General features: G+C 35.7%; 1 protein-coding gene across 8 annotated transcripts in view; it reads left to right on the top strand.

The window, feature by feature from the left end:
• Nucleotides 1-24,182, top strand: part of ATG7 (autophagy related 7) — a 111,352-nt gene that overhangs the window by 2,258 nt on the left and 84,912 nt on the right. For 7 of the 8 annotated variants that reach the window (XM_076346000.1, XM_076345998.1, XM_076345994.1 and 4 more), the window contains 12 exons: nt 1,964-2,174; nt 2,403-2,457; nt 4,230-4,347; nt 5,618-5,695; nt 6,280-6,396; nt 7,481-7,630; nt 9,832-9,920; nt 11,019-11,140; nt 12,200-12,290; nt 14,201-14,345; nt 14,978-15,136; nt 21,224-21,418. In XM_076346000.1, coding sequence (XP_076202115.1) covers nt 1,997-2,174; nt 2,403-2,457; nt 4,230-4,347; nt 5,618-5,695; nt 6,280-6,396; nt 7,481-7,630; nt 9,832-9,920; nt 11,019-11,140; nt 12,200-12,290; nt 14,201-14,345; nt 14,978-15,136; nt 21,224-21,418 — 1,497 coding nt within the window. In that variant the 5' untranslated portion in view covers nt 1,964-1,996. The remainder of the gene's footprint in view (nt 1-1,963; nt 2,175-2,402; nt 2,458-4,229; nt 4,348-5,617; nt 5,696-6,279; nt 6,397-7,480; nt 7,631-9,831; nt 9,921-11,018; nt 11,141-12,199; nt 12,291-14,200; nt 14,346-14,977; nt 15,137-21,223; nt 21,419-24,182) is intronic. The other variant, XM_076346001.1, reaches the window with a different exon arrangement.

Below are 24,182 nucleotides of genomic sequence, written 5' to 3'. Positions count from 1 at the left end.
ACAACTCACCAGCAAGTAAGGAAAGCATTTACAGTAGAAGGAGATAAATTGTATAAACTGAATGTAGAAGCAACAGCTGGATTACACTGAAGACTGTTTAAGGAAGTATCGTGTAAGGAAACGCATAACTGTCTTTCTCAAATTAACTTTGACACATTTGAGAAATTCTTTCAGAGAAGAGCTGGCTATTTGGCACTTATTAAGAAACTAAAACCACCTCTCGTTCCCTTCCCCCTGTTCCAAAAAGCATGAAAGAAAATCATGTAAGCTCTGTTTCTGTTGCACAAATGACTTCACAGGACAATAAACTTGGAACTGTTCAATTCAATCCAAGCTACAATACAGCAAAACTGTAGTGCAGCTATTTAGATTGGTGTCAGATAACATAGCTATGCTGGGAACCTTATTTTGACTTTTCTATATGTAAAATCCTACCATTGATCCATGTGTAAAGGTAACAGGTGTTGTGAAGGATCAGTAACAAAAGGCTATCACGTGGGATTATGTTGTGCAAACTAAAACATTTAGTCTTTAAAGATCAGTTAATTGAAGGAATTGAAGGTTGTTTGAGTTCAAATGGTTGATTTGATAAGTGTTGTGAACAAACCTAAATCGATAGCTGTTGATCTCCCTTCTGGACTTAGAAAACAGCAATTACTAGCTTGGTAGATGGATGTGTTGTGATAAATAGCATATGCTCATATCTTTGTAAGGAGTCTTAAAACTAATATTTTAAAATCTTATTTTTAGTATGTAACAAATCCTTGTTTTGCAAAATTTATGCTTATCCTAGCTAGATAGTCAAAGACAGAATGAAATGCGTAATAGGAGGACCTTCCCTCCCCTAGATGTATATTTGAATACTTGTGTCACAGACTATGTCTCTGAAACTTGCATCTTAATATGTGTAGGTATAGGCATGAGGAGGAATACTAACAGTAAGTAAAAGACATTCTTGATGGCAACATTTTTATTTTATGAGTTTTCAAGAAAATAAGCAGATTGAGCTGAATCACCTCACACTGAAGTGAATGCTGCTGCTAACATGAGCAAGGGGACTGTTATGCCTAGTTGAAGTAGAGACTTTTGATAGCCTAGTTTAGATGTTTTTCTCCTTATTCTGGGGTAGCGTCTAAAATTCTGAAATTTGTAAGTGCTGTGAATTGAAGACTATGTGCTTATAGGAATACCATTCAGCCAATGTGGAGTAGTGATTTGGATGTTAAAAAAAAAAGAATAAAGAATGCTCCCCATACGCAAAGACCTTTAGGAGAGAAGAACTGTAAGGAAGTAATCTAGACTTGTAAATCACATTGGCTTTCTAATGGCTAGTGCAACTGTTAAGGAAGTTCTAGGTTCTGTTTCCAGCTTTGCCCTTCACTGGCTGCAAGACTTTTCTTGGTTTTAGTTTCCCTTTGCTAGCTTTACTTGTTAATTTGTAAATGCTTTGTGAGTGTTCAACTGTCACCACAGCCTGAGAGTGAAGACCTAGCTAAATGAAATGTTAGTTTGGATTTTAAATGCCATCAGAACTTAAATAGTACTAATAGGCTTTTAGATAGATATCTAGATAACAGAAGGAATGCAGATACAGTGTTTAGCATTTTGTTATTTTTACCTGTGGCAGCACAATACAAGATATAACTCAGAAGTACACAGTTCAGATGTAATATCCTAAGTAATAGGAGAAATCATGGAATGTCTGTCAGGAAATTGAATCCTTCTAGGCAACTTGGCCAAACAGAACATATACTTGCCTTTCATAATTTTACATACAAGAAATTGGAAGGACTTTGCTTGGACTGAAAGGACCTGCTCAATAATGTTGAAAATTTGAGTTACTTAGACATTCAGAGGATGTCTACACTTTAACCCAACAAAATGTATTAAAAAGAAGCTTGGAGTAGTCATGAGTAATATGGTCAATTGAGTATATACTTACCAGGCATATCTGCTCTTACAGAATTCTGTTTAACAGCGATCATTAACTAAAATCATGGCAACTGCCAGTAGTGAGGTGCACCATCCTGTAGATCCTGAAATCTCAAAGCTGCAGTTTGCTCCCTTCAGTAGTGCCTTGGATGCAGGATTCTGGCACGAACTAACCCAGAAGAAACTCAATGAGTACCGATTGGATGAGACCCCCAAAGTTATCAAAGGATACTATTACAATGGTAGGTAGAAAGTGAACATCTTGCTTAGTAGTTTGGGTTTCTCCTGTCATTCTTCTAAGTATTTGTGTAACATATTTTAGGTATTTTGCTGAAGCATTAGAAAACACGGCTGGGTGAGCTGTGAATTCTGGTGTGTCTGTGGGTAATTTATAACTTACATTAATGGAAAGAGGGACATTAATCTATGTATTTCAGTTTAAAAGAAGCATGTTGCTGCTTTTTGTCCAGGTGATCCTTTGGGTTTGCCAGCTCGCTTGACATTGGAGTTTAGTGCCTTTGATATGTAAGTATGTACTGTGGTTTACTTTAATTTGTATGTGAAGACGCTTTCCTTGCATAACAGTAACGCTTTGATACATAATATTACTTGGACAAATTCTGCATGAAAATAAATACACGTTTTCATGAACTTTATAACAGTAGAGAGACTGCTTTGAGTCGCAAACATTAACTCCCTGTGTCTGAGGTAGTATATTCATCTGAAGGGCTGAGTTTAAAATATGCTGGTAAGTCTCCAATTCACTCACTGTTTGTATATATGTTTATGTAAATACCATTTTTTTCCATTTCTTCAGCTCTTCTGCGTAAGGGAGGATATTTCAGTCATCTGACTTCTGGTCAAATTTTTCCTTAGATCTTTATTTAGTGAGGATTCATCATTACAATTAGGATCGCAAAATAATTTTTACAATCCCTAGTTACTACATTGTAATATCTTCCAAAGTATTTAATCTTTATGACTGGAATTTTGTATTTTTGCCTTTACCCACAAAGTGAAGGGTAAACCAAAGCTGCTCAGTGTACACAGCAAAAATGAGATGAGAGGGGAAATATTTTTTCCACATGGTTTTCATTTCCAGCAAATGCCTAAGTTAGTATAACTAACATAGGAACAGATGTCTTCGTAGTTAGTGTCTTGTTTGTTTTAAATTGGTGGATTATAAAGTTGTAAATCACAGAAGTGACTTTCGCTGCCTTGCTTGGTGAGGATGTTAGGAGCCTAGTGAGGCTTTGTGCATTTTGAGATAATTTCTTAGGAGGTATTATTCCATTAATTCTTATGTAAGAACTTTTAGGTACAATACTGAAAGCGTATGCAACAAAGTGCAATTGGAAGAAAGCTGCGACAGTGGGAACAGGAATTTCAGATTAGGAAAAAATGGATGGTACCATGGTATTTGAGCTCTCAAATGTTATGACAAAAATAAAATTATGAAAGATCCACTTACGGAGTTTTTAATTATTCCTTCTACTGTAGTAATTTTCTGTACTTCTGTTCCTGTACTTTAGGTAATCAGTTTAGATGATCATGAAGAGTTCCCTTTAGCTTTAAAAACTTTTGGAAACTACATCGTGTGTGTTTATTATGTAACTTAAACATTTGCTGTATTTGAGTTTTAGCAGTGGTCAGAAACATATCAATTTGAGAGAACGATGTTAAAGGAGTCGATGAAATCAATCAGATCTATAAATTAAGGGAATGTTGTAGGGTTTTTACCTAATTTACATTCAAAAAGGGGGAAAAAATATATACTGTGTTTGCAAACAGCAGCTTCTCCAGCTGATGATGTTACAAACTATAAAAGCTACTCAATCTTTTTTCTGGTTTAGGCTTCCTTTGGGATGTTTCTTAAACATAGAATTTTAACTGAGTAACTCTTTATGTGAACGAAATACCAACATCCAAAGTTCAGTCTTAATTTTTTCTTAGTGAAAATCACGTTTGTCATGGATAGTTTATATTTGAACAGAATTTTACAATCTTCAGTCTGTGATTTAATGCCACCTTGCTTAGAGATAATACAGATGCCTGATATATTTTTGAAGTCATAATGTAGACGTGTATTTGCACAGGTTCTTGTACCAATCCATGTTCAATAAAGCATTGTGATCATAAAAAAGTTTTTGTTAGAACTGTCGTTAACTTTTGTTACTGTGCCTCATTGTTTGACAATTTCAGGGCAACTTTACACCATAGGATAGCTACTGCTACTACTGCTGATCATGTTAAAGGCGTTAGTATCCAGTTCCCAGAAGTTTCTTTCTTTTATTCAGGAATGCTTCAATACCAGCACGTTGCTGTCCTGCTTTCGGAACATTGTATAACACCAACACCTTTGAGACTTTCAAATCCTGTGATAAGAAATCACTTCTGGAAAAAGAAGCAAATGAGGTAAGATTAAAAATCAAATAAACTGGTAGAAAGTCTTTGGAAATAGCCATTCAAGTGCTTTATAGTCTCTGCCCCAAATATTGGAGATAGTGTCCATACTCACCCATAAAGTAGCTGCAGGATTTAACTTATTCTGTTCTTTACACTCTAACTGTTCTTTACAAGACAGTAGAAAGTAGCTAATTATACTTGGAGGACTTGATTCAGCGTTCTACTAGGCCACATTTTAAGCTTAACAGTGGAGCTGTCAGTGACTTGAATTCTGTAGAGCACATTTTTAAAATCTGTCTTGACACCCAGAAACCAGGAAGTGCCAGGTTTAAACTTTAGATTACTGCAAACCATCTGTGTGACAAAGTGATGGGGAAGCTCCAAAACAACCAGAAGACTGAGATAAAGCAAGAAAAAGGTGGCTGTCAAAGGAGGGGGCTAGTCTGCTTGCACTGTAAGTAACTAAATTAAATGTCATGACTGGGGGAGAAGTGAAAATCAAACTAAGGCAACCTCTTTCTTTTTGAGACGCTTCACTTTGACCAGTCCTTGATTCCTGTAATTAGATTGATTGTCTGCCTGCTGGCCTCGAGTAGCAAAGTTTTCATGCATACCTTCACTCAAGGCTATGAATTTTTTGTGTTCCTGTGGCCTAGTGCTTCCCAGGCAGTGCATCCCAGTACGATGCAATATCTACCTTTAGGAAAACTGGGAAGGTCAGAATGCTTTATTCACTCGTGGTTTTTGGGTTTTTTTGTTTATTTTTAAGACAAAGATCAAACAGGTCTGCCTCATACAAGTATTATAGCTTCTTGTCTCACCAACATGCAGCGTATTGCCTTCTTGCAAGTCGCCATTTTTTTGATCAAATTTCCTAGTAGCTTATTCACACATCTAGTATCTATAGATCCCATAAATGAAAAAGATGAAAGTACAATAAAAGGCTATATTAATATCACAGTATGTTCTATATTGTGCTAGTGTTAATAGTTCATATACACGAGGGACTGTTCCTGATGAGGTTTGTTTTGTTTCATTTGATGCTCCATGCTTGATCTGTGAACTAATGCTCCTCTTGTTCCCCAGCTTCCATAATTTTTTGTGTTAGTGCATGTCTGTGTCTTATCTATGCTAAAAGGATTATAAAGGTAATAGCATTAATTTCAGTATTTTTAAGGTAGCTGGAAGAATTAAAGATTTCTGCAGCTGTTCTCATGCTACCTTGGTATTTTGTTTCTCTGCCCTTTCTCTTCCTTCTTGTCCCCACAATCAATGACAGATATGGGAATCAATAAAATCTGGAGCTGCTCTTGAAAACCCTATGGTCTTGAACAGGTTCCTGCTGCTGACATTCGCAGTGAGTAATGATAATATGTCTCATACTTAGAGCATTGTAGTGGAAATGATGAAGTAGTTTCTTTTTAGGAGAAATACTGTATTAGCATATTAATGTTACCAGGATCATTCTCAGACATCTTAAGATGTCTGAAAACATTTAAAAAAACCAACTAATAAGCCATTCTCATGTAGAGATACAAAATATTTTAGGATGCATTCTTTAAAAAATGCTGGTGCCGTCTCATATTCTTTTCTACAAATGTATAAGATTACCTGATGGCCTTATAGATATTAGTAAAAGTAGAGCAACTGTTTCATGTTTAACGAATTGAAAGTTTTAATAAATAATGCTCCAGCTAACAAAAACAGAAGTATTGTGTACACATTGTCTGTTTAAATCTTAAATAAAAACATACACAGAGAAGGGAAGTCTTCTAGTATTATTTATTATTTTCTGAAATCACGACACATGCCTTGTGAAGTAGAGAGAACTATGGTTAGTATGGTTAGTATCATCAACCATCAATTATGATTAGTATTCCAAACCGTAATTTACTTTGATTTATATGTTTATTATCTAATTTTACAAATTTTTTCTTCTAGGATTTAAAAAAGTACCATTATTATTACTGGTTTTGCTACCCTGCTCTCTGCTTCCCTGATGGAATACATATAATTCAGAAACCAGTGTGTCTTAGTGACAGATTCCCATTAAATCAGGTATTCAAAATACTAAATGTCATGAAGTCTGTAGCACTAAGCAGTTTTGTGGGCTGTAAAACTTAATATTTTTGTTAGCACATACTGAGTTAGTTTGATAATCTAATTTCTTTTAAAATCTTCACTTTTCTTATTTCCATGTGGGTTTTTTGTTTACCTCTTTTCTCGTTATTGTATAAAATCTCTCAGCATCACTTCAGCTTTAATCATTTAGATTCAGATGTGGCAAACAATTCTTGAAGAGGTGATTATGTTAATTTTAATTTTTATATACAGCTTATTGAATATATAGCTACGTTTTTGAAACTCATACATTTTTAAGAAACTTTTTAAAGGAGCATCCCCTGGGAGAGCTAAGTCATTAGCAATTACAAAATTGTTAATAAAATGCATGACTGGACAAGAAAAAGAACTGGATAGGGAAGATTATTTTTTTTAGGAGAAAAGTTTACAATTTTTTTGTAGTTTCTTTCATATTACAATGCGAAAGGACGAAAAAAAAAATCCACTTGCTCACATGTGCCTTTTTGCTTTGATGGAAGCTAATGCAAAACCGTGAATGGCTTTTTAATGGCATAATAATCAATAAGAAACAGTTTGGGTTTTTTTTCAGTGAAAAATGCTTAGTTCCCTTCTTCTGAGAAGACCCTCATTAGTTCTGTAGTAATAAATAGCGTAAAAATACCTGTCACGATCCAAAGACAGAGTTTCAACTAAACAGGGAAAATACATGTAACAAAATAAATTGAATAGGAATCTGTTCTTTTGCTAATAATAGAGAGACAGATTTACTTTCCTATAAAGCTACTGTGGCTATCAGAATGAGATTTTTATCTTGTTTTAATTTCTATTGGTAGATCAGTTTGAGGCAACGATAGTAATGCTCCTGTTTAAAATTTGCATTGACAAATGCTGGTTTTGCAACTGAATTTTTGATCTCAGTTATTGCGGTCATAATAGGCTTTAAAACTTCTGAATACACTATATTATAAGATTGTTTGGGTGAACTAGCCTTCCCAGGTGCTAAAACACTTTCTGTGGTTCTGTATGAGATTGTTGGTTACAGTTGTCTCTTTGCTTTTAGATTCAAGCACTTCAGAAAGCGTATGATGAACTTTGCCAGAAAGAAGGGGTTACAGCCTTGCCTTATTTTTTAATCAAGTATCATGACAATTCTGTCGTGATATCTCTGCTGAAAAAGTGGGATGGTTTCTTCCAAGACCAAGGGGGAAAGGTAAGGAGAATTTTATGTCTTTTCATGATCTACAGATGTTTAATTTACAAATGGTTTGAAAAGTGTCCATACTAGTGAGCTAGGCACAATGGTTGGCCAATGAATAGACTGGGTAAATAGCTGAAGACCAGCAGCTTGGACTGATTTTTGTCTTAAGTGTCTCTAGTTCTTATGCAGAAGCCCAGTTACATCAGATTAATGGTCAGCTTGAAAACAAAGTTCTTCATGCTCTGTCTCCCTCATTATCAAAACAGAAACAACATAAGTTTATGAAAGAGTTAGCATAACGATTAAAGTTTTCCAACCACTTTACCTGCGATGCTATAATAATGCAAAACATTTCTTTTATTGTTTGAGTACTAAAAATTGGTACTCATATGTTTTATGTATTTGTTGGTTGTGGTAACAGTAAGCAGGTAATACTATATGGGAGTTTTCAACTTTAAGTTTTCAACTTTCAACATGTGTTTTGCCACAAGTACATGTTATAAGAATGTTCAAGGTAAATGCTTTGTAATTTAGGAAGATAGATGGGTTGTGCACCAGAAGAGGCTGGGATATTTCTTCTTGTTCAATGCAGAGATCATGCCTGTCCTTTGAGTGTAAAGTACTGTCCATTGCTTTCAGTTAGTGAAGAATTGTAATGATACATGAACAGCAGGAGTTGACTGGCTTGGTTGGCTTCTGTTTATATACACTGAATTCTGTTTTTGATCATGTTGCTCAGCTGCTGAACTTTGCTAGGCCTTTCTGAATGCTTTACTGTCTTTATTTTTGGTGAACTTCAAACTTTTTTTTTATCTTGCATGTCACTGAAGTGTTAGGAAACAAAACTGAGTTATGGTGAAGAGCTAATGAGTGCAAAAAAGACTTTTTTTTTTTTTTTTAAGGAGGTCTTGTCACACCTTATGAAAGTAATTTAGTTCTGTTTTATAATACTTGATCTTCAATTATTTTTTTGCTTTTTCAAATTTGTTTTTCTGAAATTAAGACCTAGGTCTGCAGTTGTTCTTTGTAAAATAAGAATGTGAAGGTTGAGATTTTAAACGGTAGTATAACTACAATAATGGGTCAAAGATAAGAGTATACTTAATTAGATAGGGACATTCTCAATATGAGAGAAATCTGTAATCATCTGGAACATATTTCTTCATTAACATTCACTTTGGAGGGAAGTGCCAAAATTTTAGACCTGTTGGATAAGATTTATTGCATCGATACTGCCTGTAGAGTTTGTATTTCAGTGAGCCAACTGAACTTGCTCCCCTGGAAGAAAAATACGTTTTTGCTGTTGCTGAGTTAATTTTCTTCTAGTTTATGGAATTGAATCGGCTTACTAAGGGGTCTTATGGCTGCTTGAGTCAGCAGTTGCAAAGCAGCAGCAGTGTATGGCTGGGAGGAGGGATGAGGAGTGGGCCCCTGTTTCTCCTATCTGCATCCATTAGATTGGCTCATCTGCATTTCAGACTGTTCATAGGGACACCTCACTGGTGTGGTAGAGTTGAGACCAGTCACTCTAAGTCCATCTATAGGCAAAGAAGCAGGAGAGAAGAGCTCTGTAGGTGTGAGAGACACAAGTATCACTAGTGATGGCCAAGTTCAGATTTTCAGCATATCTAAAGGTAGGCAGTGGCATCTTTCTAATCTCTGGATGTGATTTGGTTCTGCATTGACTGTGAAGTAAGTTGCTAGTTTAGATGCCTTAATTACAAGCATGGTATTACATTGCTTGAACATGAGACAGAATGTAGAATGTCCAGTTCCTTTATTTACATCGCATCTTGAAGGTTGGCTTTACAAGTGATCTTTATGCTGTTTTTCCTTTGACTTGATGTCTTGCTGGTCTGTCCCCTTTCACTTTTTGATCATCCCAAAATCAATACAGAATTTTATTTTGAGAGCAAGGCTTCAGTTGTTCGGCTTCTCCCATAATGGTGTGTTTAAGGAGGATAAGGAAGGTGCACATACTGTAGTGAAAAGTGAATGTCCATAAAGAGGCTAAACTGAACAAATCTCAAAGCTGTGGCAAGCGCTTGACTGAAATGTAGTGTGACCATGTATTAAACATTTGTAAATACATAAAATGTGCGTGTAGGCCTTCTCTGTCCAAGTTTTACATTAAAAATGCCAGATAACTTTTACTGTGAACTGAATATCAGTATGGATAGATGACTTCTCATTTAGAGCAATTTTATTTGCAGGTGACAGTTGGAGTTTATGATCCATGTAATTTATCCCACTATCCAGGATGGCCACTGAGAAATTTCCTGATCCTGGCAGCCCACAAATGGTATCTATTTTATTCGTTCCCACAAAGATTATTTATTGGTTGATATCAAGTTAGGCATTTTTCCCCTCATGGTGCTTTATTCGTATCATGCACCTGAGATTTAACTTTTAACCTTGACATGACTCATTTTCAATTATTCTGATTTTGCATATTATTCTGTTTTTTACTTCCGTCAGTCACAAGTTCCTATTATTCCTAATCCTCACATGCGTGCACGTACCTGGAAATTTATGCTTCAGACCCTGCCAATACCCTCTAGCTGTTTCAAATCTTGTTTAAAGTATTCTATGATTTTATATAATTAATTAGTGCCAAGTAATAGATGACCTAAATTTTGAAAATCAGATACTCTAGGTTTTCTTGTAGCATACCTTCTTGAATTTTTTGTTGGGCAGAAGTTGGGAAGACAGGACATAGTTTTAAACTCTGGTATTTGGAAAAAAGTATCATCTGAAGTATCATATAAAATTGGGTTGCTGTAACAAAAATGTAAAAGTTGCATTTTCATAGTTTTGACTTTTACACTTTATTACAAAGCACACAGCAGGGAGAAGAAATGCTCATTTAGGTACGGCGTTTTCTGGGCTGCTAGCTGAACTGTAGCGTAGAATGATGTGTAAGTGCCCAGAGAGCTTTATACATTCTGAGATTCAGAGTTTTTTAGACACTAAAATTCTAATTGTTTGATTTGGGGATTTGAATCATAAGGAGGAAAAGTGATACTGTATCGAGAACTAAGAGGATCTTGCTTGTGCCGTGGCAAAGTACATCATGTCACCTGATGTGTGCTCTAGTGCTTCCCTGCTCTTTATTCCTCTAAATATGCAGTTTGTCCAGCAGCACTGTATAAATGACAGAGGACAGGCTTCATGTCTTTAGAGCTGTTTCACAACAAACTAGTCATTTTCACATACTAAGCAATTGTTTTTATTTATACCTGATCAGAACAACAGTGTTCCAGTACTAACAGAAATACTAACAGAAAAAGCCTTATTCAGAATCTGCAAGAGACTAAACCTGTGTGAAATCGTGTTTAAAAGAAGTCCCTTTCCTGTTAAAGAAGTTGCATGTGTCTCTCTATCTTTTTTCAAATGGCAGGGGCAGCATTGTCCAGTCAGTTGAAGTGCTCTGCTTCAGAGACAGGACCATGCAAGGAGTGAGAGACATAACACACAGCATTATCTTTGAAATAAAACTTCCAGAGAGAGTCCTTGGCCCAGGTAATCCATTTAAAAACAGAAAATTCTTTCCCATTTTTTTTCTCCCTCCTCAACCACTGTGAAGATGGAAAAAATAAATTAATACTACTATATCATTGCTTATGCTAAGTTATTTCAAATGGATTTTAAATTATTTTAATTTCTGTTAAATGTCTATAAAGGAAATGGTTCCTTCTTCAAAAAAGAAAGAAGAGAGCATACTCTTTTTTAATTTTTTCCTCCTTAAATCATGTTTCTGATTTAAAAAAAAAAAGAAAAGTCCTCCTGGTGTTATATGAAATACAAAGCCCAGGCAATTAGCAATTAGTCTCTTTTTTTCTTGCTAAATTTGTACACAGTCCCTCAGCTAGAAAAAATGCATATAATAGTGAATTCATGTGATGCAAACTTTCTATTTCTAAAATGGTAGAAGCCTGCTACAGAGTGGAATTGTTTCTTCAATCCCATAGTGAGGTAGGCAGATGTATTTTAAAGCAATAAACTTGTAACATTAGAACATAAACTCAGACTTAATTTCTGTGTACAGGACAGTATCACAAAATTTCTCTACTTCATCCAAGAAGTTCTGAATGCTTTACATACCGTCATTGTGAATTGTTTAATTATTATATAATTAGGATCTATAATTCTCTATTGAATTTACAGATGGGGTCTAGGGAACATGAAGAGATGATTGAACTTGGCAAAATTTACTGAGTTCTGAATTATGAATTTACTGAGTTCTGAACATAGCAGTCTGCTTGACATTAAAGATCCGGAGGCTTGATGGGGAATGATGCCATCTGTGTCCTAGGTTTGAAGCAAGCTGAACAGGCAAAAGCAGCACATTGGACACCTGAGAATAAAGCACTTCTCCAAAAAGTAGTGCTTTCGGTTGATGTAAAACAGCAAAATTTGTATAGCAATGTATACGAGGTTGTTAAGATACAGATTATTTACTTGCAGGTTTAGAATTTGTTTGTTTTTTTCCAACAAGATTAAATCCAACAAAATTTCTTTTTTTTATCCTGTGATATTAAGGCTTTCATTCTTTTCTTTCCTTCTTTTTAAATATGTCAGATTGTCCAAAAGCTGTTGGATGGGAGAAAAACCAAAAGGGAGGCATGGGTCCAAGGATGGTGAATCTCAGTGAATGCATGGATCCAAAAAGGTTTGTTTATTATCTTCTAAATTTCTGTAGTTTTCTTTACTTGGGCTTAAGCCATAACAAGTTGAAATGTGAAATGCAGGGACTATCTGTCTCTGTTAGGTAAGAATATACAGTAACACATATACAGTATATTGTTTAGATAGTCCTGTTGGAGGTAAGGACCTTAATAGAGCACAGTGCACTGCATGCAGCAGAAATATTTGCAATTTTTTACTCTAGCTTAAAATTTCAAATGCATTCTATTTGAAACTGAGGCCAGTTGTGTTACAGGCCTGTGGTTTTCATTGAAATCTATAACCTGTAGGTTGGTTGTTAAATATAGTGAAAATAAGCATGGAGAAAAGTTCAGCCTTTTGGAATTGCTAGAATATGACAGGAAAGAGCTCAGGAAATATGACCTTAGTAATTTTTATCATTCTGCACATAGTGTATGGGCAATGCATTCAAAACAGTCTAGTTACGCAGCCTGTTGGCTCATGTGCTTTCACTGACTACATGTGTGTTCTTGACTTTGAAACACTGTAGGACTGTATTGATCTAATGATTTAGGTGAACATATTTTACCTATCAAGCTAAGCCATTTTTGTCTTGCAATTGTGGCAATTCAAAGTATGTTAATAGACATTAGAGAAGGTTCATCTGAGGGCTCTTAATTCTTTAAGTAAATGTAACTTGACCTTTACTTGTATGCATGCTCACTTCTGTTCATTCCCACAGAGACTGTTGCTAAGATGCCAACCTTGGCAACTGTGATCTTGAATCCTTGTTGAACAAATAATTTACTGGATGCTGCAAAAGTTATGTTTATGATGTGTAAAGGAATGAAACTGTCAGGAATCTGAGAATTGTGATGACCTGACTTGATGAGAATTTTAACACCCTGTGTTCTGATGAATGCAAAAATCTGACACTAGGTTGAGCATGGATTTCCTACCTCATTTTCCTTCTAAAACTTCCACAAAGAACTGACCACATTCTTTAGGGGGCAAGTGTAATATTTTATGTTAAGGACAAATGTAACTGGATGCAGGAAACCAGTTAATTTAAAAAAAAAAAAAAAAACCACAAAAGTTTATGGACAAATGGTCTGTGTCTTATCACTCAGCTTAACAGGAATCTTGGCTGAGACACTATTTTTATTTTCATGCTTCATCAATTTTGTTACTAAAATTTTAATTCTGGATTTTTACCTTTTTCAGAAGCCCTTAGAGACTTGTTCCAACTCCTAAGGAAGTATGTGGCTTTAGTAGATTTTTACAGCAAGTCCAGAATGGCTAACTGACACCTTTTCTGTATATCCTAGCTTTTGAAAAAGAGCACTTTCCTAGCAAAATTTTGTGGTTAATACCTATCTTGTCAAATGTCTACAAAGTATTTTTTTTAAACTTCCACTTTACTAGCTATCTTTCTACTTCTGTTTCAGCAGTGATTTACTCTTCTGTTTTTAAGCAGTGCAGTCACAGCTTTTATAAGGACGTTGATTAGCAGTGTTCGGCCAACACATTGGTTACAGGAGGAGGTTCCAAAGAAATTGAATATCAGAAAGTGTGCATGTATTTATATAGAATGACTTTTGGTGTTTTCTGTTTGCATGTTTTTCCTGTGTGTCAGATCAGTTAAAAATTTATGGTTAGGACCCTTAAGAACATACTGCATGTGTCATCTCACAAGTGGACAAGCAGCATAAAAAAAGTTTTTTCTGATCTCCTTGCCATGCACCTTATTATTAGGTGGAAGTATGCTTGGGGCACTTTGTTTTTCATATTACCTGTGTGTTGAATTGATGAATTCTTTCTCTCCTTTAAAAAAAAAGAACAAACTGAACTTCATCAGTTGAAATAAAAGTAATTGCTTTGCTGGAGAAACACAAGAACATTCAGAAGTGTGTTGCCGTTTATTTCATGGTATAGGTTAGCAGAATCATCAGTGGATCTTAATTTGAAATTGATGTGCTGGCGGTTGGTGCCTACTCTTGATTTGGAAAAAATTGTGTCTGCCAAGTGTCTGCTGCTAGGAGCTGGTACACTGGGTTGTAGTGTTGCGAGGACCTTGATGGTAAGTCCTGAGTTAATCTTAAAAATAATCTGCTGTTTCTCATAAATTCTATATGTTTTTTGCGGGGGGGGCAACTGCCATGGCATGTAAGAGAAAAGCTGTATTGCTCTGTACTAAAGTACACATAATACACACTAGTTGATACTGTGAATTGTGGGGAAGAGGTAAGATCTGTAGCCAATGGAAATAACTTGAAGTTCTGCTAATAGTAGAATAGCAGGTAGTAAGAGAACCTTAGCAGAATAGTAATTTGTTTTGAATTTACATTAAAAAAGATTGAACAAGAAATTCTGGAGCAAATTATCAAGCTAATATGATCAAATTCACAGTGAAGAACTTGTTGAAATAAGTAGCTGTGCTGATATTTACTTTCAGGGATGTTTACTACAACCCACTGGATTCAGTAGGGTTTTGAGGGATTACTGCTAAATGATATATTTGGACAGACCAAATTTTCTGTTCTCTTAATTCAGTGCAAGTACAAAGTTGTTCCTGTGAATAGTTTCAAAAGCTTTTGTAGCTTCATCTTTCCAGAAAAATTGGACAAACTCCTCTTGAGTTTCTGACATTACTTAAAAGTATATGGCTAAGCTCATTGTACTTATCATTATTTAAATTACTTTCTTGTTTAGGGTTGGGGAGTCAGGAAGATTACATTTGTGGACAATGCAAAGATCTCCTACTCCAACCCAGTACGACAGCCACTGTACGAGTTTGAAGACTGTCTTAGCGGTGGGAAGCCTAAGGCACTTGCAGCAGCAGACAGGCTGCAGAAAATCTTCCCAGGAGTGGTAAGATCAGTATTTAAAATGTGTTAATACGTTCCTTGGAAGAGAATCAGTGACTTTAAATAACTATTCCAAGTTCTAGTAATTATGCATTATTATGAGCGGGAAAAATACTGCACAGGTGTTACATTGACAAATCTATAAGCGTTGTACTTCAAGTACTCCATACCTGTTAAACTTTATTGAGACAATATTTGTAATAATGAAATATAATTAAGGATCATCTAAATCATCTTGTAGCTCATTGGTGGTGAAGTAAATTTTTTTCCTGTCTAGTATGTCCTAAGGAACTTTCAGTAATGGCTGCTTTTAGTACTGTGTTTTCCCACTCTGCTCTTCAATGTGAATTTAGACACATTGGTCGTCTATTATGGGAGCAGAAGGTCTTGAAGGCAGTACTAAATGTATTGCTGAGATTTTCTATTATGTTTTACACCCAAAATTTGCAATCTTATTTAAGTTGATTTGCTACATAAGAGGCAAATACTTAATCTTTAACTGGTTATGCTGCTGTTGGAATGAAATGACCTAATGTTCTCAAGATTGCTGTAGATGGACATTTTGCCCTACAAATGATCCGTAATGTAGTACAAGTGAAAGAAACATTTTTACTTGTAAAACTGAAAGTTGGTTTTTCTGCTGGTTTTGCCCAGAATAACTTAATAGCAGCAAGTATTGATTAGAAACTTGCTTTGAATAGACGTGTAATACAAAGTATTAAGATGATGTAAGAGGACTTTCTTGTCTGCTTTTGTTTTCTTCAAGAACTAAGCAAACTGAATCAGATCCAGAGAAGGGAAGTAGTTCATAGCAGCCTGGAGAAGATATCAGTATTGGCCTTTGACCAAAGTACTCCTCTTTTGGGGAGCCTGGTGGTAATAACTTACTGTCAGAATGAAGTAGTTGAAAGAGAACAAAAGACAAGAATGAATTTTTATGTTGTTTTAGAAGCTTTGTGATAAAAGGCCCACCAAAGGCAGCCTTTATCCTCTTTGACTCCAGGGATGTGCATCATATGAACATTAGTCAGTGCACGTGTTCAAACACACCTAATTTTCAATGCTGAAAAAAAGTAGATTTAAAAAAAAAGAACCTACAAATATTTGCAGTTCTCTTAGTGTCATCCTTCATTTTGGGGAAGAATTGATATGGCTGTAATTTCAGAATAGACACACTCTCAACTTGCCCTATCATGAACAAAATTTTTTTTATACTCATTTGGCATGTGATAGAAGCCACTCAGCTGTTCATAGTTTTTGCTTTGGAATTGAGACTGTCTTAGAATGGGTAGCTATAATTACCATAGCTCAGCTGGCAAACAGTATCTTAACCACTTAATGTAATAGGAGTGAGTTATGTATACTTACTATGCAACTCTGTATTTAAAATGCCACTGATTATGTTACTAGTCATAATATTATTAAGAGTTATGAACAGCGGAATATAGATGTTATGTTCTTGATGATCAGTATTGTGAACAAGCTTTACAGAAGATCATTTCCAAACATTTTTAGGTTCATTTAGTTTGACCCAAGGATTGCTCTGCTTTTTGTTCTGTTTTTATCTGTGTTGATCCTATTATTGTCATTATTTATGAAATCAGTATTGGTACTAAGTAGTAATCCAATGAATATTTGAATATCAAACAATGATCCCCAGTATGAAAAAATGCTAAACATTTCACTTTCAGAACTTTTGATAAGTATATCAGAAGACACTCTGAAAGTTCCTAGAATTTTATTTAACCTTGCTGCACTACAGTGTTATTGTTACTTGGTGATATTAATTTAGTTATAGAAATATTAAATAGTAGAACAAGCACAGAAAAGTAAGCATCTGTGCAGTGTCACACAAAGCACCAATATGATGCCAAGTAGGATTTGTGTCACATGATTTCTTGCTTTTGAAACTTGAGAAAATGAAAACAGGAATATTAAGAAAAAATGAGTAGTTTAATTAGAAGAAATAAAAGCTGTTTGTGGAATCCTGAATGATACAGTTTTGCATGTAGAGATACAGACCAAAAGTTAGTGTTACAAGTTTTCTTGTTAGAAATAACCAAGAAAGAAAAGACCAGGCTGTACTATGGAATCTTGAGATTGTGATGAGGCTTAAAAAAAAAAAAAAAAAAAGTTAAATATAACCTGAAGAGGAACTTTCAGTAATAAGAGGAAACCAATAACAACGCTTTAGTGAGCCTGTATCAATAAGTGTTAGGACATTTGGTGTATATATAGGAAAAAACAATTTTCCTGTTCAGTAATAGCATATACAATGTGCAACCCTTGCTGTATGTAAGGAATTTTTCCTCCACCATACGCCTCAAATGTACTGCATCTACCACTGTTTTCTTAGCAGGTTATCCCCATCAGTGTTATGCATTCTCTATTGTTTCCTTGTGCCATGGGTGGGTCACATCTGATCAGCCTTCAGTGGGACTCAAATCTAGTTTCATAGCTTTGTGGCACAAACGAGGAGAAAGCTGTTGCACAGATCCTGTGTACTCTTACAATAGAGTGTTTCTAATGTGTTTTTTGGTCAAACTCATTTCTGCAGTAGAAATCGTGGAGAAGAGGTATTATGTTCGACCATCAGTACATATACAGAGAAACAACATGCTAGTATTAACAAGAATTAACAGGGCTTAACAGTAAAAATTCTGGTTCAGTTAATATGCTGACAGCATGTGAGAGTGGTGAGGTTTAAGCAGCAGGCCAAGCACATGGACTAACAATAAGTCTTTAATTAGCCTGGGTAGAGTCTTGGTGCTTTGGGATGGTTTGGACAGTGAAGCTACTGTAGCTGGAGATTTTTATAACCCAGCTGATTTTGCTAGACTTCTCAAAATAGAGCTGCATCTGTTACTGCAGACCGCACTGTTGCTTGTCACCAAAAGCCATATTTATCAGTATAAATGTCTTTGGATAGAAAGATTAGTTGTCCTGGATTTTGAGCCTGCTCGTTTCCCTCATACTGAAGGAGCAGCCAAAGCTGTCTCTTGCTGTTTGGAAACCCCCACAAGTCCTTTCAAGCCCATGGCAATCCAAGCAGTAATGCTGGTTCTGAAGGCATTTCTGAAAATTTGGTTTTACGTTTCTGTGCAATTTACTTGCAGTCAAATTTACTTTCTTTGATTTCATTGTTAGTAATATTTTGCACACAAAATGCAGTTTCTCCTGGTTGACTTTGAAATGCTTGTCTGCTCTATGTGAATTCTTTTTTATTTTTTTAATTTTACATCCTTTCTAGTTGGAAGAGTAACCACCTCATCATTGCAAATGAAACAAGGAGGAATGCTTTGGCAAGGAGCTTTGATTTGTTTCATTCCACTTCTAAGATTATCATTAACTGTAGCTTAGAGTTTTGTAATAAAAAAGAAGGGAGGACTCGGAAATAGCAGAATTTATGGATTCACAGCCTTTCATTACAAGTAGGTAATGCACAGAGTCATTCATATAGCTGCTGTGGAATTTAACTTTATTGACTCTCTTATACAATCATTTCCTGAAGTATTCAGGCATGGAACTCCATTGTATTCAGTATTTTATCATCCTTTGTACCATACTGCATGGGGGACCATTTTATGTAGGTATTTCCGATAGAACAATTTAATCATGGCAGCATCACATTTCTTAATTTTCTGTGTGCCTGCCCACGGCACACTTCTATTGAGGTTTACTATATTGAGCACAGATATCTTCTAAGTGACCCGAGCCATGGTTTAACAAAAGATGCAGAAAGTTAATAGAAATGTGAATAAAAATGAGAGAGAAGGTTATGGTAGCACCATGAATTGCAATATTTTGATGTCTGTTTGCTTTAAAAAAAAAAAAACAAAACAAAAGCACTAGAGCCTCAAGCACAGCTTTGGTCAGCTATCAATGAAAGTGTTGGAGAGTGCATTATCTTTTATGATTTTGCACGTCAATGTACCATCCCTTTTTTTTAAGAAGTTCATGATTCTAATACTTCATGGGATGGTAACTAAATATTATTTTGTTTTTGTTTTGGATAATTTGGAGGCATTTTAAATCTTTTGTTAGTATGAAGGTTCTGGTCTTAAAATCTAAGCCATTTTGTGAGCAGTCAAGCAAAATTCTTTTTGTCATTTAGAGACTCCCTGAGATTTTGGAATTCTGTGGAATGAATGAGATCTGTCTTTGGGGGATATATGCACATTTACTCCTCCTTCAAATAATATGCATGTGCCATCACAAGGTACCCTTTTAGCTCTTTTAGCCAGCGTTTGGCTGCAAAAGTGTACCTCAGCCACTTTTGCTAGTGACTGGTGTGTTTTTTTCAAGGGACAGTTATTGAAATAAAATTGAAGGTATTGAAGCTGCTAGACTTACATGTATTCCTACAGCTACAGTCACTGGATAGAGTGTTTTTCTGAATTCTGGTAAGATTTTATTATTTTACAAACCTTGTTACCATATTTCCGTGCAGCTAGTGTTCAACTTATTTGTTTACTTGTTCGTTTTAGTTTTTTGAGCAAAAGTTGACCTCCTAAGTCACCAACAGTGTCAGTTATACTTACCTAATAAATCAGCACTTGTATGCAGTACCAGGGGCTTGATGAGTTATCCATAAATACATTACTCATATACAGCATTGTGTTCCTGCCACAGCTTTTTGGAGGAGCTAATAACAGTGAAGGTAAAACCTTCAGTGATTGTGCAATGTCTGGGCTGGTGATGCAGAACCCAGGCTGTCCTCGCTGGGACACAGCGGAGCTGCCCTGTTAACAGCATACTAGATCACTGTGGACTCCGTTTTTTTCCCCTTGGAGGTAGGGGGGAGGAAGAAGGAGGGGGAAAAAAAGGTGCATCCTATTATATGGTTAATGCAGATATTACCCAAATTCATTTCCCCAAGCTGCTATATGTGTCTATTTCTTTTTATCTTCAGGGATATTTATGATGTATAGAAGGTATATTTCACCCTTCTGGTTATTTGGCTCACCTGGATTTATGCGTTGTGCATGTAATTGGTCTATACAAAAGCACGTTTCACTGACGTTCCTTTCCTCTCCTCCCATGTAATTTTATGTTTGGTTCATCTAGCTTTTAAATTTTGGCTTTTAAATTGTTAGTTGCTTACAGCACAGTGACAAGCAAGGAGACTTTTGCAAGGCCTTTGCTTCTGTAACATATATGAAGGATCCATTATTCTCTTACAGCAGATGGCTAGCAGATTGTGTTAACATATTTCCAAATGAGTGAGTTTGCATTGTATATGCATTGTATATGCTTATTTGGCTGTTTAGCCATTTTCTGCTCAATATGCCTTGCCCAAATATGGAGTTGGAAGAGGCATATGTTTCTGCAATAAGAACGGGCTCTTTCAGCATCTGCATAGTGCAAGCCTTCAGACATCCAAGCGCTGGAGTAACAAGTCTCAGAAGTGATTTTCTTCTATATCAAGTTCACATATGGCTGGTCGAATTACATGAAAATCACTTGAGACTGTTTTAAATTCTTTACGAGAAGAACAATAAAGAGGAGAATGTGTGATAATTCGCATCTGTCGTACTGTAATTGAGTCAATATTCAGTATCAGAAATATAAACTACATCCTGTTAACATTGTGTGTGAAGTGGCTGCAAAGACAATTCAGGACAAAGATTTTATCTAAGTTTGACAGCATGATCATAATCATATGTAAGATCTGTCTGCTTACTTTTGTAGTGGTGTTTCTTACCTCTGGGATTAGGAGCAGTTCAGCTATCTTCTTGTAGTGATTTGCCAGACCTAATAAGACCTTCTGAGACACTGGGCTTGTTAGCTCAGGCACAGAGCCACCTGAACATGGTTGGTCTGCTCTCATGACCCAAACTAGTACATTTGCATTGAGCTGCTCTGTTCTGCATAAACGTAGCAGCTGAGACTGCCATTCACTCAGAAAGTTTAGCACTGTGCTTTAGTGCACAGTGCTGATATATACAGAGGGATGTAAAGAATAAAGTTGTCATTCTGCCAAACAGTAATTGAATTTGTACTCTACAATTTTGTATTGAACTTTACAATAATTCTATTCAGTCACAAGGTTATCTTTTTAATATGTTGTTTTCTGTCTGTCTCCATCTAGAGTTCGGAAGGCTATAACATGAGCATCCCTATGCCAGGCCACCCAGTGAATTTTTCTGAAGTAACAATGGTACAGGCTCAGAAGGATGTGGCTAAACTTGAAGAGCTTATTGATGCTCATGATGTTGTTTTCCTACTAATGGACACTAGAGAGAGTCGATGGCTTCCTGCTGTCATTGCAGCCAGCAAGAGGAAGGTATTGTACCATAATATCCTTGTCACTGTATTTCAGCTCTTGCGTATCAGTCAGCTATGTATACCTAAAAGAACTTTATGGAAAGTTGAAATATTTGACCAATCTTTTGTGATTGTGCAGAAATTTTTTCTTGTTTTCTGTAGCCTCAAAGATTCTGTATAAGACAGAGAATGTTGAAAAGAGGAAATAGAAACTTGTATCACAGAATGATATAGGTTGAAAGAGACCTCTGGAGGTGATCTGGTCCAACTCCCTGTTCAAAATAGGGCCAACTTACTGTGTGTTGCTCAGTGTCTTGTCTAGTCAGTATCTTTTGAGCATCTCCAAGGGTACATATTTCATAGTAATACTAAGAGAAGTCATTTCATAGTAAGGCGGACTAAAGACATTACAGTAATGATTGACTGATAGGGGATGTGAATTGTAGAAACTTGTCTGAAACCACGTTTTCAAAATATATCTCAAAAGTGAAAAATTAGAAAGTAAATTCTGAACTTAAGAAGTATGCCAGCACTTTTTTTGGTCAAAAGTTAACTTTGGGTTTTTCTCATTGCTTTATTGGAAAACACTGTTGTGCTGAGCCAATGCATCAAAACTCTGTCCATGACACTTACCCAGGTAGTGTTGAATGCTTTAGCTATTTCTGTAGCTTAAAAGTAACATCCTCATGTTACAGGCAAAGAAAAATGAAGGGAGAGTGCTGCAGTACATGAAATTAAGATTCTGAGTTTATATATTAAAATAAAATAGTATCTGAAGCTTTATAGATTATACTCTGAATACGAGATCAATGAGACTGTATGCATAAATGCTTATGTAGTCAAAATGTTAAAATATTTTTTGTGGTCAGTATACAGATCTGATCAGATGAACCAGATTGAGAAATAAAACATAAGCTTAACAAAATTTTTCCAGGAGAGTCACAAAAGCATGTGGGGAGAAGGTTTTGAGCCATTTTTTCCTGTTCTACAAATCTTACTGAGGATTAGATATGAATGATAGAGCCTTTACTTTTTGTGTGAATTTTATTCTTGAAGACAGTGTGGTATCCAAACTTTTCCTGTGAAAGAATATTCTAAATCACAGGATTCTGGAAGCAGCATCTTTCTCCAAATTAATGCAACGTTGAAAATATGGTTTTGCTGAAGAATCCAACTAAATTATCCTGAACACTTACTTCCCTTGCTATCATGATGTAGCTTTAGTAAAACAGTCTCAAGTAATCTTGATCTTTCTTAATTCATTTAAGAATTGTGCAGTTTTCATGTTTGCTCAGTTAAAATAGCACAAAATCAGAAAATGCAAGCATTAGGCTTTTAACATGTCAGCTTAACCACAGTGCACATCCGGTGTATTTTGTGACATAAATATAATGATGTCCATAGCAATTTATGAAGTTGTGAACTTAACACAGGAGAGTGAAAGAAAACATACATGTGACACAGCTGAGTCAATGTTGTTGTTTCAGCTTTGATTTTTGTATTTCCTGACTTCCGTGATTTTTCAGCTATGACAACTCTAGTTTCCTAATAGTTGTTAGTTGTTTGTGGTTTCTTTTGTTTGTGTTTATATTTATTTCCAAGAAACTGGACAGTAGAAAGGAGAGAGAATGCAGATTTCTGGTATTTGCAAACTAGTTCTATCTTAAAAATTCCAAGTATATTCCCCTTTCTCCTGAAGTTTGTGTTCATCTGAACTGAACTAAATTTCCTCTGCACCTGCTTTGCAAGCAGGTTTTTTCCAGATCAAGTTCTCTCATTTTTTTTAAGCCAAGGTCTTAAATTATTTTCTTTTCTTTCCTTTTTTTCTTATTTTAAATAGATTTCTGATCCTGAGCAATAGGCTTGTATGTCTTTGTAGCTCAAATGAACTTCCCTTTGCCAATGAACTACACTGCCAGTGAAAAGAACAGTGTGGACTTCACTTCAGGTGTAACTGAGTGTATGTAACTTGATAACTTAATCAGTTCCTACTTAATCCTACTGTCTTTTCTGCAGTTTGCACCTGTGGTCTTTCAGCAATCTTTTATCTGTTTAAAAACAGCACAGAAATTATATTAAAAGAGTAAGTTTGCAAAGCTGGGTATTGAAACTGGAAAGTGCTAGCCTACTATTTCATATGTATGATGGTTGGTAGTTGTAAGCAATATGTGCAGTTTTATATGCAGCCCCCCTGCCTGGTTCAGTCAGGATAGGGTTGTTTTAATGATCTCCAAAACTTTTCCCCCCACATTTGCTTAGCTAGCAGTCCCCCACTATATTTGCCTTACAAAGTTCAAATTTGTACTTTGAGAACAAAATTTGTAATTTCTTTGTGACAGTTCTCTGATGTTCAGTGGCATAGTGTGTCTGACTGCATCACAGTTACTTGATTTTCATAACATCACTTTGATGCGAGGAGGTGTGGAATTCTCTGTTTCTGAATAAGCACAGCACTGAAATCTCAAGGCTTCCAAACTGAAATGCTCAGTGTTTGCTTTTCAATGTTCTTCATGTTGATAAACATTTAATGAGAGCTCTACTTCAAATGTGAATTTGTATGACAACTGCAAATCTGAAGTACTGCTGCAGTTTGGACCTCAAGGTCTCAAAACAGGCACACAGAAAATGAAGAACATAGTGAGTGATCATCTGTGTAAAGTTCTCTATAAGGGGTGGAAATAAGAGTTGGTTTCCCCAAGAATAAGGTTGAAAGTGAATATCCAGAAATTGAAATACCAAGAATAATGATGAAACTCACAAGCTTATTAGTTAAGATGGCTAAT

Source organism: Aptenodytes patagonicus, chromosome 8, assembly GCF_965638725.1.
Source record: "Aptenodytes patagonicus chromosome 8, bAptPat1.pri.cur, whole genome shotgun sequence".
NCBI classification, from domain to species: Eukaryota; Metazoa; Chordata; class Aves; order Sphenisciformes; family Spheniscidae; genus Aptenodytes; species Aptenodytes patagonicus.
This window is presented reverse-complemented; position numbering and strand designations above follow the sequence as displayed.